Source organism: Dermacentor andersoni, chromosome 2 (genome assembly GCF_023375885.2).
Source record: "Dermacentor andersoni chromosome 2, qqDerAnde1_hic_scaffold, whole genome shotgun sequence".
Lineage (NCBI taxonomy): Eukaryota > Metazoa > Arthropoda > Arachnida > Ixodida > Ixodidae > Dermacentor > Dermacentor andersoni.
Window position 1 is genome coordinate 79,897,727 of NC_092815.1, and position 20,280 is coordinate 79,918,006.

At 46.0% G+C, this 20,280-nt stretch overlaps 1 protein-coding gene across 1 annotated transcript in view; it reads left to right on the forward strand.

Moving 5' to 3' along the window:
* The window catches only part of LOC126541780 (oxytocin receptor-like), a 75,387-nt gene extending 58,952 nt beyond the window's left edge, over positions 1–16,435 (forward strand). Inside the window, exons 2-3 of the mRNA XM_050188709.2 lie at positions 13,853–14,740; positions 15,527–16,435. Of these exons, the coding sequence (XP_050044666.1) occupies positions 13,922–14,740; positions 15,527–15,997 (1,290 nt within the window). The 5' untranslated portion in view covers positions 13,853–13,921 and the 3' untranslated portion in view covers positions 15,998–16,435. The remainder of the gene's footprint in view (positions 1–13,852; positions 14,741–15,526) is intronic.
* Positions 16,436–20,280: the final 3,845 nt, after the last annotated feature.

The window sequence follows — 20,280 nt, forward strand, 5'->3', positions numbered from 1 at the left end:
TGCAGTGTTTTAGATAGACGGAGAAAAGTAACGTAGAAGTAATCGATTACTTTTTAGCAATTCCTGAATCACTTTCGTGAGGCAGTAAATTATCACTGTAATCAATTACATTTTCAAATGAAGTAATTGTAATCGATTAAGTTTTTTGTAACGTCTATGAATCTGGCAATGAAGGATAGCCAACTGAGTCTAATCCATATGAGGAAGCACAGTAAAAGAGAGCTCAGCGTGATCTTTAAATGCATTGCCGACAGCGGAGACATCCACATGCATCTTGATGGGTTCGTATGAACTGTATTTCGAAAGATTCACGATGGCTCTGTTACACAACAGGGCACTCCGGTAATGACGTCCACTTATTCCCGTTATATAATGTTGCACTTGATGTCTTCCCCGTATGTCACCCTCTGGCCCTATAGGGCTTACCAGCGTCTACAGACAAGTCAGGAAAAAATCTCGTACGCATCATTAACCGATAACAAAATAATAAGCGGGATCGACCACGCAAATAAGAAGCGAATCAATGTGTCCTGCATGAGTGACAGTGAATCCTAAAGAAGTAATGGGATGAGCTCATGAGCCTGGGATGAATGATCCGCGTGCGAGAGACTTTAGCAGCTGCTGTTGGCGGATTCGCGGATGTTTCAAGGCCATGCACTATGTGACATCACACAGTATAAAGTTATCGTCTTTAGCCATACACATATACTTCAAGTCGGTCGTTGACTCTCTGGCAACTGTAATACCTCACTTATATTTTTTGTTCGCCGAAAAACGGCTGCTGGTCGAATGGCCGTTATTTTAGAAAAGACACATTTCTTCCCGTTGCGTCAAGGTCGCCAGTTGCGTCACTTCTCCCTCTCCGGCCGTAAAACTGTGGCGCCGTTTCTATGGGTATTTTCTTTTCAACGCTTTACTGTGCATTTACATGTCTCCTGAGTTCATTGGCCTACGGGTGCATTTGTTTCCCGCTCTTTTTTTTTATACCAAATTAACGGCTTATGAACAACCTCCAGTAGTTATTGCTTGAGGTGCAAATTATAATTACTGCAAGTGCTTGACATTTGTTGCAGGTGCACTGTAGTGACAATAACGGCAGGCACAAAAATTGTGCGGTATGGTCGAGCGTTAAAGGGAACGCCTAATTAGTACTGCAGCATCGATTAGTATTTACATTAGATAAGGAAACGTCCAAAGCAATCACATATTGATTGATGTCTACCTAGTGCACAATATCATACACTGATTTTCCTCAGTATGTGAAGACTTTTCAAAGTGATACAATATCCTATGCTAGAGAGAGATAAAAAAAAACGTGATAAATGAAAGGCAGGGGCGTTAACCAAGACTGAGCCCGGTTGGCTACCATGCGATGGGGAAAGGGAAAGTGAAGGTAAACGTTAAGAGAAGAAGAGAAAGTCCACTGTGGATATCACCGACGTAGTAAGTTTTCTGCTCTATATCACAAATAGTGCTAAATTCGTGTTCCCTTTAAGAGGAAGCTTTACTACACCCATATTTACTGACAGTGGATTAATTAAGCTGGTTACGTCCGCTCATAGGAGAGAGCAGGAAATGAGCAATGTAACACAGCTACATTAAAGAAAAAAGCTGAGCTACGTGTATTTCTCACTACACTCTCGGCACACCTTCTTAATACTTCCCCTTCGCAATACGAAAAACAAACGATCATAATGTTCAATGACAGCCTATTGGTCTGCGTGACATTCGCTATACTCTAGGGCTTATGCTTCGCCAGAACGTTCGCGGAAGACGTGCTTGAACTTCGCGTATATATACATATATATATATATATATATATATATATATATATATATATATATATATATATATATATATATATATATATATATATATATAGCAAGCCCCGGAAGAACCCGTGCTCGACATTTAGGAACACTTTAAAAAAAATGTTTAATTGGCTGTGGCAGATAGTACACAATTATAGTCTATGAGCTGCACTACTCGAAGAGGCGGACATTGCACAAAAAATTAAAATGCACAATCGACTAATACAATCGCGTATACCCATGGATCCTATTCAGTCAGGACTCCAAACCTTAGCCGTTTAGCAAAGGATGTAAAGGATGACTGGCCTGGAAATTTGAGTTAGACATGCCAAAAGGGGGTCCAGAAAGATTCACTGATAACTATCTAAGCCCCTAGGTGGGCAGAGATGCAGCCCACGCCACGCGTTGCCTCGCTTACAGCCGCGATCCGCGGCGCCGAGGCCAAAAACCCGAGAGACCCCTCTATGCGAGAGGCGCAAACGCCGTGTGATATGCGGGGTGTTCTCCTGAGTGCGGCCCGTTGTTGGCGCAGCTGTTCGATTCCCCAAGCTGATGCCCGAATTCCCAATTCGTCGTCAGGTGCGCGTGCGTCACGTTTCCCTGGAAAAGCGAATAGCGTTTCCAAGTGCACACACAGACAGGGGAAGAACGACAGAATTCGCGCTTTGCCATTTCCTTTGGGATGTATGTGATCATACCTGCTGCAGGTTTACTACTGGGGCTTTGTGATTGCCTCATATCCCGTGGTCTTGCTGCAGAACATAAGCGCAGGCTCAGCTGCGTTTCCGTAGCAACAGCGCTTCGTTGAGTGGCGCGATTCCGTGATCGGAGATAGAACAGAATGACAGAACTACGTCAGAGCGACTCGGCGCCCTGCATTCTTGTGGCTTCTTTTGCCCGGTTACTTCCACAGAAACAACAAATGATCACTGATATCTAGACGTAATAGTCAAGCTGCACTTACTTCCGTAATGCCCTTTTTGTATGCCGACACGAATAAATTACGCTAGTCTACAGACTCAAATAACCTCTGTTATTATTGTCGGTCATTTCGCCCCTCCAGCATTATCCGTGCCTCAAAGAGTATGATGATGCTAGAGTTCCGTGACTGGCACATGATAAGAATGTAGTGCACACACTGTGTACGAAACTTATTGACATTGATGAATGTGGCGAATTGGGCGTGCTGGTTTGAAAAGGCGGCAGCGCAAAAAAAAAAAAAGAAAGACAAGGACGGAGACCGGACGACAAGGACGAGCGCTGAACTTCCATCAGCATGATTGTGAATGGTTCAGGAAAATATATACATGCTGTCCGAGCCAAGGGTTAACACATGCGCATGTGTAGATATGCCAGCTCTTTATCTAAAAGCGTGATGGAGGCCATGCTGACACATATGCCTCCTCAAGTCTATAGATCCGTTCAGATTCTGCGATTTCCCGTGTCACACGCGTTTTACTCCTCTTTATAACGCCAGTGTTTTCAAGGTCGGGCGAACAGTCCTTGCAAGTCAGACCGCGACTTGCCAGTAAACCCTCAGAATCTTTCCCTTCACGCGCATTTCTTACGTTTTTTGCGTGCTCTTTTAACGTATCATTAACACATCTCCCAGTTTAGCCTACTTACACTTTGCCGCATTAAACAAAAGACGACCTGTGCTTTGTGTCGTAGTGCCACTGCATGGATTGGTGCCGTGTCGGTTAACCTGCAAAGCTTTAACAGCTTGCGGGTGGGAGAGAGAACACGACTTTCACGTCGTAACGCTGCGCCACCTTTTTCATATTGCTGCGCGATAATTTGTGAATGTATGGTATCACAGCTACCCTCTGCCTACGCTGTCCGCGAGCGTCGCATGTTTGCGGCTTTGTGCGCATCTTTTTGAGAAGGCCCTCTGCGACCGAAATGAAGAGGTGCTGACGATACCCGGCGCTCAGTAATCTTTCGGCTTGATTATTGAAGGCATCTGGGATACAGTGCGGGCAAGATTTACCAAGAGCGTTCTTTAGGCGCAACGTTACAGTAGGTGGTTTAATGAGCTTAGTCTGAGCAGACTCGAAAGGCACAAGTGGTTTGTTGGCTCGCCGTTCATAGGTCCAGCAGACACCAACACATTTAAACCGGCACCAGAGATTTAAAAATCTGATTTGGCCATTGACTGGGAGTTCGTGCGTTAGGTCAAGCGGGCTCATTGCATATTTGAACATAGCCAACTCCTTTCTGCTTTCACATTCAATTGCTTGCGCTTCACAATTTAAAACACCCCAAAAATCAGCGTCAAAGCTGTACACCTTTACCATCAGCTACAATTGTGCGTCAAAGGCACAGTGATATGCGTGCGTAACAACGATTCGCCATTGTCAATCACCAACGCATTGACAGAGGACAAAGGTTGAAGACGCTGTAGTCAAAACGCTGGCTTGTTTTGTCGATTTGGCCGCTGTTAGACTGATGAACATTGGGCTTTCAACAAACCTGTCCAGTTTTGTGAAGCGGATTGTTGCGAAAAGGTTGCTTCAACAACGAATCAAGAGCTATCAAGAGCCCGGACTAGGGAGAGAAAACTGGAGCCGAATTCGGAAAGCTTTTCGTTTGTAAGTGCTCTCTGCAAGTGGCTAGCCAACATCAAGGTTGTTTGCAATATTCTTTTACGAATAATACTAGTGTAAGGTGGTTGTTTGAATACCAACCCAGTTTCGCCATTGCTTGGTAGCGAACACAGCGATGTCAGAGAGAGTTGATAATATTACGCCTCACACAAAAACAACTGCGTACTGCGTCCAACCTCTCCAGTTAGTCCCCATTTAACCTTATCTACAAAAGCAAGTGCATAAACTGTTTCAGGATTGTTGGCGACACGTCGGTATTATTAGTAAACCTTGCAATTGTGACATTCGGAAACTGTACTTATGATCAGTCACTTTGAGGGACATCAGTAGTACTGTAAGTAGTAGGCGCAGTGTCACTATCGACGGTGAGAACGACACGAACGCGTTGAGAGAAACAGCTCGCCTGTCGATAGAAATTGATTGTCTACCACGTCATCAGTTTGCTGCTAAACACCACAAACGCGGTAGCTTTTTCCCCCTTCTTTCTTTCTTTCTTTCTTTCTTTCTTTCTTGCTTTGTCGAGACGTGATTTGACCATAGAAATGCGAGGTGTAATCAGTTCTCTCCGCTAGTGTCTCGAGAAGACGTCCTGCCTCGGCTGTTCACCTCAAAGGACCAGATGCAGATGTCGCCGCCGTTAGTGGAAAGGTTTACTGTTCGCTGTAGAAGAAATTATTAATCTTATGATACGCATAATTCTAGGACAACACTTGAGCGGAACGCCCATATATGATCTAATGTATTCACTTGCATATGGCTTGCTTTACCTTTTCTCTCGTTAGTGGGAATCCTACACACATACCGGCAACGATTACTTCAGAGTAAAGAAAATACACTGCGGCTTATGCATAGAATTAGAACAAGAAAAACGTAATCCGGGGATGACTGTGCGATTATGTGTAAACATTCAATTACAATTCATTTCTATGTCTCCGCATCGTAATCGATGCGAGAGGCGATGCGCCTACGTGTCACCAGCATTGGCCATTCATGACTGATGGTTGATAAGAAGGGAATAAAACCGAGCGAAAGGGATCGCTACATTAAACCGTCCCTGTATAAAATGAGCATTGATTTCAACGATGGCAGTTAGCTCGCGTGTTAAATGCACGGAGCTTAGCTGCAGATTCTTGTTCCATACTTCTCAACTTGCTCTGCGCGTTTCCTGAAGCTTCCTTCTAGATGCTTACTGTTTGCATGCCTTATGTCATACACCGAAGGCCTACGCAGATACCATTTTCTTTTTGGAGTTTCTTTATGTTTATCGGAACAAGTCTGAATGATTTGAAAGTTCTCCACACTGAATGGGATGTCTGAGGGTGATAAATGGTCGGCGCAGAGTACGTTTGCCGTTTGAAGCATAGTCCATTCTTCAGCTCATACGCCCTTTTACTGTAAATACATAAAATAGGGCAAGAAAGAACGCCCGGAGAATAAAGAAGCGGGCGACGATATGCAGTGCTTTCTCCTGCCATGCACCCTGATTTAAGTAAAACTCTTGCTTGGGCTAGTTGGTTCATGCTTGAATGAGTAAAGGCAAGGAGCAAAAGACCAGGACTGAAGAAGAACACAAACGACAGGACCGGCGGCGGTCCTGTCCTTTGTGTTCTTCTTCAGTCCTGGTCTTTCGCGCCTTGCCTTTACTCAATCAACCCTAATTTAATTTCTTTCTAGTAAGTGTTTTTCCTGCACAACCACATTGTTTGTTCAAGAACAATGCCAACGGGACAAGACTCGTTCAAGTATGCAACAATACGCCCTTCATGAGTATTTTATGGCGTTTCCATTAAGCTGTCACGTTGCATCGCATTCGCGATGCATCAGCATTCGCAGTGTGTTGAGAATGCCGCAGGGCACTGGAGCGCTTAAAGAATGCTTGCGGTCAGCTACGCATGCTGCATTAGCAGGAAGTCTGAATGTGTTTCGTGAAATGTGTCACGCCAGACCCATCAATTTTGTTCCTGTTTTTTTTTTTTTTTTTTTTGCATAATCTACGTTTTATCGCTTTGCACGTTGTGACAGCAATGCTGCCACTACATTTTTCCAGCATCGAACGTAGTATTGAAAGCTTACGTGTCGAAGCTTTTGTATGCTTATTCCATGGTTAAATGTTTTGAAGTGCACAAGTGCGGTTCGGCCTAAAGTATGCGCACTTCCCCGCGGCTCCATATCTCTGTTATGCGCAGCGAAAATTAAATCCGTATATATATTAGACGCTTACTTTACCGCTTTTTGCTGCACCCCGCAGCACAAACTCCCGATGCGCAGTGGGCCTGAAAACACAACGTCATTATTACAAAGATCGGCCTCTTACTTGAAACCATGCGAAAATTTATGCATGTCTGCAATGACAGCTTTTTTGCCACCTGCAGGAGAAGGCTCACTGTCTCGACGAGGCGTGCTGGGTTAAGTACTATATTCCTAAATGATGTCGACATGTCTCTGGAGCGCCATCAACCGTTGTTGATTATTACTCAGTGTTTCTGGGAAAAAAAAAATGATTTCAGTGCCAGGGTCCTGGATATTTTTACTCGTAAAGTGCTTAACAATGCGGTCTTGGCCTGAAGTCTACGTGTGAGTTGCCTAGAAAGCGTGAGTTACAATTTCTTGATTTGAAGCTGATGTTTATTAATGAACATGTTTGCTGGGTGTATTCGCCCTGTTCAAAACCAAGTACACTTCTATTATGCGTCTACAACCTTTACACGACAGACATCCTCTGTGCAAATAGGCAGGAATTCGCGTGACTTGTCATATTGCGCGCAGTAACGTCTGCATTAGTGAGCCCTTCCTCACACGTTCAGACCGAGAGCGGCAATATCTGTCCAAACTGCATGTCTAAGTACACGCATGCTCTGTTGAATTCAGTAAGGGTACTTCACTAGGCGCTAGATTTTAGTTGAGGGTGATGTATTGTGTGTTTATCTGCCGTGCGGTTGTTTTCACACGTATGTACGACATTACTTCCCTTAAGAACTTCCAATTGCGAGTGAGCGCTAGTCCAGTCTTCATGGGTCCTTGTCCTCTTTAGTGTCCTGTAAGTTCATCGTGAATGAAAACGAAGTCGCCCGACTTGCTGTACTACTTTGGTCTTGTTGTAAAGAACCAGAAACACTCTATAATTTTTTTCTTTCCTGCCGCCGCTTATGATTCTTTCGATTATTCTTCGTAGTTTTCACTAGTTATCTAGGTTTAATTTTATCGACGTCAAACATATTGTCCTCTGGTAGATGTGTGTTGGGTACCAGCCACAGGTCTCTTGTAGCAGCTCTGCCTAAGTTTACTGAAACGCCCGTCAGATTACACTGTACGGGGTACTTATCGCACTGTACCTAAATATTTCGGGGAAGCACGCCTAATCAAAATACTGTAAGCCTTATGTTACCCAGTGGTTTCTTTTTGATTGTTTGTGTGCCTTATTTATCCGTGTCATGTCTACTTTCCATCAGCTTCAGTGTTCCCAATCCCCTTGTGAGTATATAGGCCATGTGTTTCGATGCCAGAAAGAAATAAAACGCTCACGTGCCGATTAAGTGGTTCATCGAAGTAATGCTACAGACGATTATTACGCAGTACGCGAGTATGGGAGATGCGTATGCTGGCGTGGGAGAGCATAGCAATTTAAGCGCCCACACATTTCCGGACATGCCAGTAACGTCGCCTTTATTGTGTTGTTGTTTTAACCGGCACAGCCGCACAAGCACAATCCACTATACCCCTATACTTCTGAGTGTACACTCGCTCACTTGCCAAGCCATTCGTCATGCTAGACTCCGCGAAGCATCGCTTGCAGGGCGGATGGGTACAGTTGCAGGGTGTCCTGGATGCAGGCCACTGTGTAGGGAAGTGTATCTCCGTCTTGCGTGGCTTGTCACCTCCCATCCGTAATGAGAGCGTTCGTACAGTTGACAACTAGTGTCTAGTATTTCGATACTAACCCGAGCTTACTGTCAGCCGCAGCCTTGGCCGTAATTCTGAGAGAAGCTTACCATGCACCTAAAGCGGGCCACTTTTCTCACCAACATCAATTGCATGCTGTATGCAGGCTTGTGTGACAAACATTCCAGGAACTGACCTAAATGACTAAATGACCTAAAACATGGCGTGTACTCCTTCTTTGAAGGTGTCCCATCCACACGAGTTAAAGAGGCATGCATTCGCTCCGAACATTGTCTCGGCGTAAGCCTTAGCGATTGTACACGAGAGATGGCCCAGTGCGTGTGTCGCCTTCTAGGCAGCTCCCGCAAACCAGACCAACTCAAGTCACCTCTCTTTGGTCGTCTCTTTGCGTTGTCATTATAACGAGTTAGCGCAGACTTTGTTGAAAAACAAGTTGTTAATATCGCTGGCCTAGTGTTCATTATAAATATTTCCGTTTTAAATGATTGCGCGGTACAGGCTCCAAGCCTATGATGACTATTTCACTGAAAAACATGCCTAGCCTGGCCCAGTTGCTCCAGGCCTTCTGGTATAGAGTCTGAACCGAGTGCCCTTATGACAATGATGATAATTGTCATTACGAGGATGATTAGTACTGTTGTCCCCTACGAAATGGGACAGCGACAAACAGCCATAAGGCCTGCTTGCGCTATTTAGGTTTTACTATTGCTTTATTGGTAGGCTAGCATGTTGCTTATCTCTCGTTAACGTTTTCTGTCTTCATTAAATCTTCTATATATGTTATGTACAGCTACTTATGTTTCTACCGAACCCGGCTCTATCGATCGCTTCCTAGCTTTCTTATTTTTAGCATCAGTAATCTAAACGTCTACTTCTTATTTAGAATTCAGACCGTCCTAGCCCTTCTGGAAGGTGGACGTTCTCTACGGTTCTTGTTTGATTAATATCCCGGCATTCGACTACGCTGTGCTGAATCGTCTCCGGACTTTTTCTGCAGCAGGCACATTCCTCATAACGTTTAGAATATTTTCTCCGGTATGTTATTCTTCTTAGGCATCCCGCTCGGGCCTCAAATACCAAGGCACTGCCATTTCTGTTGTGCAGATTTTCTCTCCTGATTTCTTTCTTGCCGTGTATGTAACTCTTCGTGGACTTTTTGTTTTCATCATTTGTATTCAATATACCGTCTCTATTACTTTAACTTTTCTTTTTCATGACACCGCCAGTTGGCTATTGGACTTTTCAATTACCGTGTACTTGGCTGCCAACTTTCTTGATCTCTTCCTCCCTTCCTTCACACTGTGATTTATGATGAGTTTTTTGCGTCCTGACGGGTTCTCTTCAATAATCATCGAACCTATATTGTCTCTGCATTGGAAGATAGCAGTAAAATGTTGGAAGAAAGATTTTATGCGTTTGACACGTACCATACGCTGGCGCTGCAGACACAGATATTAAGGGGGGGGGGGGGGGGGAGTGTTCAGGACAATGGGACATGCCCCCTGGATCCATGCATTATCTCGTCGGATACATTTGTGGACATTGCATGCACATCGTATGTGAACCGGATACAAGCTTCAGCAAAGGGACTTATATTGTTACGGTGCATTTGAACAGGACCATGCACGCAATAGGGAGACGAAGAGGAAGTGGTAGACTGTCTACTGAGCTGTGACTTTTGTTCCAGCCTCAGAGCGGAGTTTCGCACGTTAAAAAACCCCAGGTGGTCGAAATTTCCGGAGTCCTCCACTCATAATCAGAAAGTAGTTTTGGCACGTAAAACCCCATAATTTAATTAGAGCGGAGTTTCGCAGTGCCCGCCGGTTCGGTTCTTCACCGATGTCGCAGGAGGTGCCTGGTTCGACAACGCCTGGGTCGACTGCGTCGACTCTCGTACTCACGCATCCACGTGATCCGGGAAGCTTCTGCGGCACCGATGGCGCCGACGTCGACGACTGGCTGGAGATGTATGAGCCGGTGAGCAGCCACAACAAATGGTATCTCACAGTGTTGCTGGCGAACATAATTTTTTTTACGTCGGCTACATACAAGACGTGCTGGCACTCTGCCGCAAGGCCAACGCTGAAATGCCCGATTCTGAAAAATCTGGAATGTCTCAAATGGTACAGCTGATGATGCCTTCAATCTACTGATCTGTTAGCACTGTGCTTCGATTATTGACGTTATCACGGAGTGAAAGCGTCGCATTTACGAGTCATTTGCACACCTTCCCAATCAAGCTGCAACATCGTCTTGTGAAGACCGACGGGACCCTTCTGCACCGCAACAGCAGCAGCAGCAGCCTTCAGAGCAGCTGATGAAGATTGTGCGCCTTGAGCTGGAAGCCATTTGTACTGCGGCTCTGTAGTCACCTGTCAACCACACATGCGCTCCGTTAGCTCGCTTTCTTCAGGCTATTGTGCGCCCAGAACTCGCCACGCCAATGTCGGCTTTCAATCAGTTTATACCGTGGCCAGTTCCCCACCGACCGAACGTCCTTCGCTCTTGCATACCCTAAATCAATGGGTCCCTCGAGGTTCTCGCAACATGGCAGGGTGGCGAACACCGGATGACCGACCTATTTGCTTCAGTTGTTACAGCGTTGGTGATGTCGCCCGATACTGTCGCAACAGCTGCTCCTCGATGTTGTTCTCAAACAGCCCTTGTCCAGACAGCAGTTTTCGCCATTTCCAGCTGCAATCCGCGCCAAACCTGCACGCCACGGACGGTGCGGCCACATGGCACCGCCGTTGACCGTCGCCGAGAAGTCACCAGTCCCGTTCGCCGCAAAGTCGTCGCCGTCTTTCCGACCTGGGCGCGTACCTCCGGAAAACTAAAACATTCAGCACCTGGAGGTGACGCTGCATTGTTGACGTCACCGCCAGAGCCTCGAATCCTACCGACCAGACGCAATATAGCCCATGTAGAAGTTGACGGTGTACGTGTCCCAGCGCTTGTTGATACTGGAGCCCATATCTCAGTAATGAGCAACCATCTGCGTTGCCGGCTGAAGAAATTCCTTACACCTGCCGCATCACGCGTTATCAGAGTCGCCGATGGAGCAACGCCCATTATCCCTGGCATGTGTACTGCCCGAATAACTGTTGCTGGTTTCAACACTTCCGTTTCATTTGCTGTTCTTGAGCGGTGTTCCCGTGACTTGATCTTCGGCCTCGACTTCTTACTTCTGATCGGACCATTCAACACTGATTGACTGCAGTGCTGGGCTCCTCCAACTCGAGCTGCCTAATCACTGCTGTCCTCCAAAATCAGCTGAGCCTCGTTTATGTTCTGCAGACTTCGTACGGTTGCCGCCTCAAGCCGCCATGTATGTACCTTTGACGTGCTTCACATCTGTTCCTGACGGCGACTATCTGCGGACTCCTAATGTCAATGTTCTCCTGCTACGCACAGTTGCCGTTCCTCGTACCATTGGGACTATTGCCAACAACCGCGTATTCTTTCCTATTTATAACTTTGGTTCATCTACGCAAGTTATCCCAGAAGGCATGTCGCTCGGCAACGCTTTTCCGATCGACGATACCGCCATGTCTGCATTGTATGTTCCATCCTCGTCTGAAGCCACCTGCTGTCCGATCAGTTCCGCAGCGTCCGATCCCGGCATATTTTCAAAGATGATCGCTCATTACCTGCTTCCCGAACAGGCTGCGGATGTTTGTCGCGTCCTGGTGTCTTATAACGACGTCTTTGACTTAGAGGATTGCCCGCTGGGATAGACTTGCGTTGTGATTCACAAGATTGACACTGGTGATGCTAGTCCTATCCGCCGACGACCCTATGGCGTGTCTCACGCAGAACGCCACGTCATTTAAGCTGAAGTAAACATGCTAACCAAAAGTGTAATTTAGCCCTCTTCGAGTCCTTGGGCATCGCCTGCTGTCTTGGTCAAGAAAAAGGGTGGCAGCTGACGATTTTCTGTCGACTTCCGTCAACTGAACATGATTACGAAAAAGGATGTACACTCTCTCCCGCGGGTTGATGACACTTTCAACTTCCTATACGGATCAAGATACTTCTCTTCAATCGACCTCCTATCCGGTTATTAGCAGATTGCGGTTGATGAACTCGACCGTGAGAAGACTGCTTTTGTTACAACGGGCGGCCTTTACCATTTTGAGGTTATGCCTTTAGGATTTGTAATGCCCCAGCAACTTTCGAAAGAATGATGGACTCTCTCCTTCGGGACCACAAGTGGTCCACTTTCCTATGTTACCTGGACAATGTCATCGTATTTTCCCCTATGTTTGACAGCCACCTGAGTCGCTTGGCAGCTATTCTTGAAGTCTTCAGGAAGGCTTGCCTTCAACTTAACTCTTCTGAGGTTCATTTTGGACACCGTGAAGTCAAAGTTCTTGGCCACCCTGTCAGTGCTGCCGGTATACATCCTTAGCCTGCTAACATTCACGCAGTCAAGAGCTTTCCTGTACGCCGCACTTCCACCAAATATTACGAAGAGGAAGCCAGACGCAGAAACGTATGTATAACTATTTAATAGGAAAACGTTAGTGGTGAACGCGCAGGCTGGTACAACGGTCACAGCTCAGTAGACAGTCTACCACTTCCTCTTCGTCTCCCTCTTGCGCGCATGGTCCTGTCCAAATCCACCGTAACAATATTATCGCCCTGTATGGCTCATTCACAAAGTGCTGCCAGTGAGCACACCTCTGTCCACCGTAATCAAACAATATGTCACATTAGACCTGTTTTAGTGATGCCGACTCATAAATATTCCTAAATCATAGTCGTGTTTCTAGAATACCTACGATATTCAATCGCTTCACTTATAGGACCATTTCTTATGTGCCAATGAATATGTGCCCGTTCTTTGGTAATCCTCCAGAATGCGCTTGTGCCAGTGCTACACAAGATGCACACAATCCTTAAACACACCTGGATATGTGTCGTACTTCTCTATGCATACAGATGTAATCGCCATTCTTTCATACAACGCCTTCGTCCTCATGAGATCGCAGCGTAGACGTCTCAGACTGTGCAGTCGCCTGATTTGATGTTTGCATTGTGACATAGCTTGTGAATGGTGTAGTGTATACATGTAAATATTACATGAGATTGTACGTTGCATAGAAATAAACATAAACGCAATTGTTTTTAGTTGCATAGCGCTTAACTACTTGCTTTGCTTCAATTGAATGTCATCGTGTGCGTTGGATCTGTGTATTTTTTTGCTTTGGCACTACAGCAATTTCTGCGGTGCCAGATTTATCTTAACCTGTTACGCCGCAACGCTCTGAATATCACGGCTTCCAAGGTTCCTTTCGTACTTACGCAAATAAAATTACTGACAAAAACTGTGAGTGCGCCATTTCTTGATTTAAAAATAGGCATTTGCGCCATAATATTATCACTGTGCCCACGTGTACAGCTCTCAAGCCGTGTGTAGCGCTCTCATCGTGCAGCATTGCTCGAAAATGTGCGATTTAAACATCGATTCTTTTTCATGCGCCATACTAATTCTGAACCGCTGATGAATTTTCATTCCCTTTCTTTTTTCAGACCTTCCGTTTTATCTCGCAGTCAAGACGGGAACTTCGGCCAGCACCAAACTCTGGAATTATAGGCCCTATGGTGGGAAACGCGAAGCAACCTTGCGCGATGCCGGATATCTCCACAAGGACCTCCAGCCATGCCGCCTTGCAAGACAGCGCAAGGAATGCCACTTTTAACTTATCATCTCTGCAAACCACCGATATTGGAAACAGTAGTGAAGAGTCCGTGTTCGGTCCTCAGTACCACAGTCATGTGCGCATCACTGTTATTATAATCATGGTGGCTTTCTCAATCGCTGGCAACTGCGTCGTCTGCTGGCGGCTGCTACGAAACCATCGCCGCAGGCGCTACCAGAAAGCGCACATACTGTTCTTGAACCTCGCCGTGGCCGACCTTCTTGTAACAACCGTGACGATGACATCGCAAATGGTGTGGGAGATCATGGGCCGCGCTTGGATCGCCGGTGACGCATTCTGCAGAGTCTTTAAGGTTCTCCAAACTTTCGCACTAGCGTCTTCCACCTACATGATCGTGAGCATAGCTCTAGACAGGCACTTCGCCATCGTGTACCCTCTCGCCGCCTGCTTGGTGCCCTCACACCTGGCAGCCGGGTCCTGGTTAGCCTCACTGATCCCTTCTCTGCCCAATCTGTACATGTTCCGGCTCGTTGAAGCGAGCGAAAATCTCCAATACTGCGCGTCGGTTTTCTACGCCCGCAAGGCAGACTCGCCACTTCCTCGCCAACTGTACATGACCTTCGTTTTCCTCAGCGTTTTCGTACTTCCCCTCATTCTGCTGGTTGTGCTTTACGGCCGCATCCTGATCGAGATTTGGAAGCAGAGCTCGGCACTCAAGAATCGACACCAGACTGCCTCGCCTTTCCCGAAGGCCAAGGTACTCTTCAAGTTTTGTTAAATATGTCCGATCTGCATGGGCACTGGCCTTCATGGGATTGAGTGCAGATACCTTTTTAATACATTCTTGAAATGGTTAGGCAGAAAAGTTCGTGACGAATCATTGCTAAAGGGGTGCTAACGACGAAATAAATGTTTATAGGAATGAAAGTGCAATTTACATAACGTGGCACGATTACGTGAATACGTAATACAGCGTGAAACAAAAAAAGACGGCGAAAATTCCTCATTATGTGTGAACTGCAGGCTTAATTGTTACTTTCGGCGTGAGAAAAGTTACCTCTTTTTCACGTAAAATAGGTACCTTTATTCAGAGGTACACAAACACTTGAGATATGAGCAGTTGTTCAATTGTGCGGTAGGGTATAATATGGCTCGTCTTGGGCGACCCTTTAAGGTTGTCATCTCTATCCAACGCCCAGGTAAATGCCTACGAAGGTTAGCTGCAGTGGCATGGTGTTTCATTTTAATTTGGCAAATGTATTACGTATTTACACTTTTAGGGCATTGTTCACCACGCGAGTAGTCGAGCGTGTTAATTTTGTGCAGGGGCAAGTTACATTACCCCCGCCGAACGCACAAATTAAAGCCTTTAGTTCACAGCAATTCTCTCCCGGCTGAAGACCTTTGACCAGCCATTTGTCACTAAATGATAAAGTATACAAGTTTCTACTCTTACGAATGGTTACACCCTACAAGTCTACAAGTTCCGTTGCGAATATTGGTCCCAATTCTCAATTCACCTTCTTTCCTTTCTGCTTCGCAGGTGAAAACCATCAAGCTCACTGCCGCCATTTTCATCGCATTCTTGGTGACGAACGTACCTTACATGGTACTGGAAATGGTCCTGGCCTTTGCCGGCACCGGCGCCTCTCTGGATCAAAACATGGTGGCGCTGTTCGGCGTCATCTCGGCCTCGAACAGCACGGTGAACCCGTACATATTCCTCTTCTTTCAAAAGAGCAGCGAGAGCTCTAAGCGGAAGCGCTTCGTGATGCCTTTCCGTAAAGACGCAGTAGCCGAGCTTCCCGATGGCCACTCCAGTTGCGGTAACGGAGGCCTCGAGCTGTACCCGGTTCCGGGAAAATACAACTCGCCGCCCGTGTTCGCCCTCGCCCCGAGGGAGAGCAGCGTCGCCTGCTCCTCGTGTCTACCCACCGAAGTCAGCAGCTTATCACGGTTCGGACAGTCCCGCCGCTTCCGGGAACCTTCTATACACGCTGGTGGCGAACAGTGACATTTTATGGTGCTCCTGCAGCGGTGATCGCTGGCAGCGTGTACCTTCTGGGCTGCTATGCAGCTCATCTGCACGTTCCGGACTCTGACGACTTTAGCTACATCTGGTACCTTATGAGCGGACTGCGTAAAAGTCGAAGAACATTCCTGTCGGCTTGACTCCGCAGTTATATCTCTAAGCGAGTGTATTTATATGATCTTTTGTGGGCGCACGCATTCTGTAAACGGCATCGGGAGTTACTGTGCTTCCGTGCATCCTTTCGAGTATTACGCATCTTGCGCGCGTTCTGTGCATGCGCATTTTCTTTATTTATCACTTTGTTATCGTCTTTTTTGTTGTATTTAACTTCTAGTATACTTATGTGAAAAGGCCGGACTGTCGCTACAATATTGGGATTATGCCATCTTCGTTTTATTTTCCAATAAAAGAAAATGCCGATATTGCATCAAAATAGCTATAGCTCCAGGTAACCTTGGAGCATCGGTGATTAGGTAAGTACGTGTTAATGTATAAGTACAAATACTGTGGTGGTGTTGATTATGATGATGATGATGGTGGTGGTGCTGGTGGTAGTGGTTACCACAACCACTACCACCAGCACCACCACCATCATCATCATCATAATCAACACCACCACAGTATTTGTACTTATACATTAAAACACCACGTTTTATTGTATTCCGCGAGGCACTTCGTGCTGGCTTCTGTGACAAGAATGCGGCATTTGCTCGGTGAAATATTGCGGGCAAAATATCTTTTCGTGCAGCCGTTTTCTTCTGCACGTCTCACTGTCAATGAACACAGGAAGGGGGGGGGGGGTGCAGGGTCTTTCTTTATCTTGCCATTGCACACCAACACAGATAATGGGTGGTCCTGGCCAAGCAGGGAATAAAACGAGAGCCAAGGTGTGTAACAACACAAACTCGGAATAGAGCATTTCGTGTGTCTCAATATTACGACAAGAAGGACGTGCTGGAAATGACACTAGAACACGGTTCACTGTAGCGTAAACAGCCATAGCCCTCGCAGTGCAGTACCGGTAGATGACGCGAGTTGCCTTGACAGGTAAACTAACGGAAACTCTCTTGCTTACCAGAGGAGTCCATAAAGATATAGAACTGGAGAAAAAAAGGAAACAAGCTTCCTTCGCTATTATTTGATAATGCAGGAGGCAGGATCAGCCTTCATCATGGCAGATGAGTAAGTACAGTCGGCATTCTAAAAGCGAAGCTGCTATTGCCTCTAAACGCGGGTCAGACATTCCACTCGAAACGCCCCTTCCAAACGTAGGCTAAACTAATTTGAAAGAAATCTCAGGAGTGTGGAGAGTAATAATTTACGGGCAATGCTAAAAGAGGGTGACAGGATTAGTTGTGACGCATCATGGAGAAATTTTCAAGATATAAATGCTTCGGGTGCGCCTTAGGAAAACACCGAAGTTTTTCTAATTTGAGTTGTCGGCGCTTGTCGTGAGATAAAAAGCTTGCTTTGTAAGAGCACCTGGGCACGTCGAGGTGAAACTTCGAAACATTAGATAAAACATTTTAGAATTTTGTTCAGATATGCGGGCACGTTGGAGGCATAACCAAACAGTGACAGTGCCATCATAGTCACGAAACCTTTCTGCGAACAGACATTTAAACTTGGAGTGGTTGCTGCGAGCCAGATGCTGATACGGGGAACTTTGCACGTACATACGGGAGATCATCTACACTTGCAATCGAAAGTTGTAACTACGTTCATAAGTACATCTTCCGGAGCATAACCGTTATGTGGCAGTGCATTCAATGCCATCGGGGCAGCAGCTGTGGCACGGCACAGCACGTAGTGCAGAGGCGTGAGGAGGATGCACAGGTGCTGCGAGAAAGAGGAACTTCAGACGGGACGTAACGAAGGAGTGGACAGGACGAGCGGACGAGCTCCTTCATCACGTCCCGTCTCAAGTCGCGGTTCTTTTCCTCTTTAAACATGTCGGGCCAACTGGCCCTAAGTTGCCCCCCTTGATGCTGCGAAAAAATTTCATATGAACCGGCAATAGCTGCTCGCAGGAGAAGGAAATGCTCGGGAGAAATAAGACTTACCGCCGCGGGCGCTGCAACCTTTTTCTATAAAACTCCCTTTTCGCTAGAATTTCGGCTGTGATTCGGCAAAGACACACGAACATGCCGGATTTTGAAAACAGGATGACTTTCGAGTTGAATTCTTTTTTTTTATTATTTACGCATCCTCTACGATGCTGTTTCGTAAAACCAAACTTCACTGAGCCTCAAGGTTTGTGTAAGCCAAATCCTCATTATACGCCTTTTCTGAAAACGCAGGCAATGAGAACACCGTAGAAAACGTCAACGGTGTCTTGCTGTTTTGTCGCTCTATAATGTTAAGGTTTGTGCTGAAGTGTTTTACGGATGGGAGAAGAAAGCGGAGGTGGGGTGGGGGGACGTTAGTTTACAGACTTGCGACCTATTCGACGAACAGTAATTGCTAGAATTAAACCTTTCCATATGACAGCACTGCCGTAATCTTCAATTGCAATAATTCCTGAAGTCAATGCGTGCCCGGTGTTAGAATGCCGAGCCCACGGGCAGCATACATCCTCAACAGGTCACAGTCGATCACAGTTTTGACGTCAATCTAGACATCTACGCAAAAAATGACTGCAGCAGGTACGATCTGACAATAACACTTCACATTAGTTGTGGCTACTTGGAAAGTAGAGGGCGCTAAGACAGGCGTCAGGAATATTGCTTTGGTAGGACAGTGAGAGCGTGGACTCGTCTTTGAACACATACAAACTCGTATCATACCTTAAATCTGTGCGGCATTTATTGCTTTTAAAACATTGGCGATAATTAATATCCGGCATTTTAAGGATTTAGGTTCTATGCGTATTGGCGTTTGCTTGTAGGTACATGCTCTTAGAGCTTCGGTGTTAGCATTAGCAAAAGCTGAGTGCAGCACATGGCAAGAAAGACAAAAAAGCGTGCAGTGTGCGGGGGTACCTCAATGTACACGAGGAGAAGGGCGAGAATGGAGAGTAAATCGAGTCAATCGGCAGACGCTGTGATGTCTATGATGGACTAACGAAAACAGGATTTCCGTGATGAGCTTGTGAGACAGGTCAAAGAGCTAAAAAAAATGACCTAAATATAGAGCCCGCTGCACGAAAGGCATTGGAAAAAAGACTTCAAGCAGGTGAGGAAAAGCTGAACGTGCAGGGCCGCCATCATGAGCGAGAATGGTCGTGACGATGGAACGCCGTCTCCGACGTGACAGGATGGAGTGTCAACAAAGCACGAGGAATGCATGCAACGTGGGGTGGGGGTAGTTGGAAAGAGCTTCAACTGCCTTGAAAAGCAGGAATGCAGGGGTCAATTCCCCTTGTAAAACCCGAATCATGTGGAAAAGGGTGGGTACAACAGAACTAAATCGGAAAGAAAGGGAGGGGGAGTCGGAATGCTGATAAATCAGAGAGCCAAATGAGAAAGAATCAATTCAATATGTCAAGCGCATCTTTGGTTATTATGTACATTGTGTGGAAAGAAAACTTGGCTGTGCCTAACGTAGGTGCGGCCCGGAAATAATTGCGAAGAGAAGAATCAAGAGCTAGTGAAATGCCTAAGTGCTGATATTTCGGGTTTCGGCAATTACGCCGAAATTATCCTATTATATGACGTGATTGCCCACATACACGATCTAGATGATTATACCAAAAACAACGGGAAGTCAATGCTAGATCTTTGCGAGCAACATAACCTCTTATTCTGAATAGAGGGCTTAAGTGTGATAGGCAAACCAAATGGGAAGTTGAAAACCGGCAATCGACCACTGATTACTGTCTGATGACAGAAGGAATTTGTGATAAGTTGAGAGAAACGGTCACTGACGAGAGAGAGAGAGAGAGAAACAAAGAGGGAAAGATAGCGAGATTAACCAAGGTTAACCAAGCATAAAGAGTGAACATAAAGGCATCATTTTGAAAATGGGATGTGTAGGTGTGGAAGAGAGCAAGGTGCATGGGATGGGCAGTCCAAATTCGAACGCTGAACAAACAACAAATATAGTCACAAGAGTCGAGGAAGAACTTAGCAAATGACCAAGCAAACAGTGGGAATATAGTGAGCTGCTAAGTGTAATTACGACAGAAATGCGGAAAGAGAAGCAACACGTTCTTTGGAAAGGAAAAAAGAAACCAAAAATGTGGTGGAACAGGAAGATACGAGAAGCGATCGTCGAATGACAAGAAGCATCGCGAGAGTATTGGCAGGCAAAAAAAAAGCAGTTGC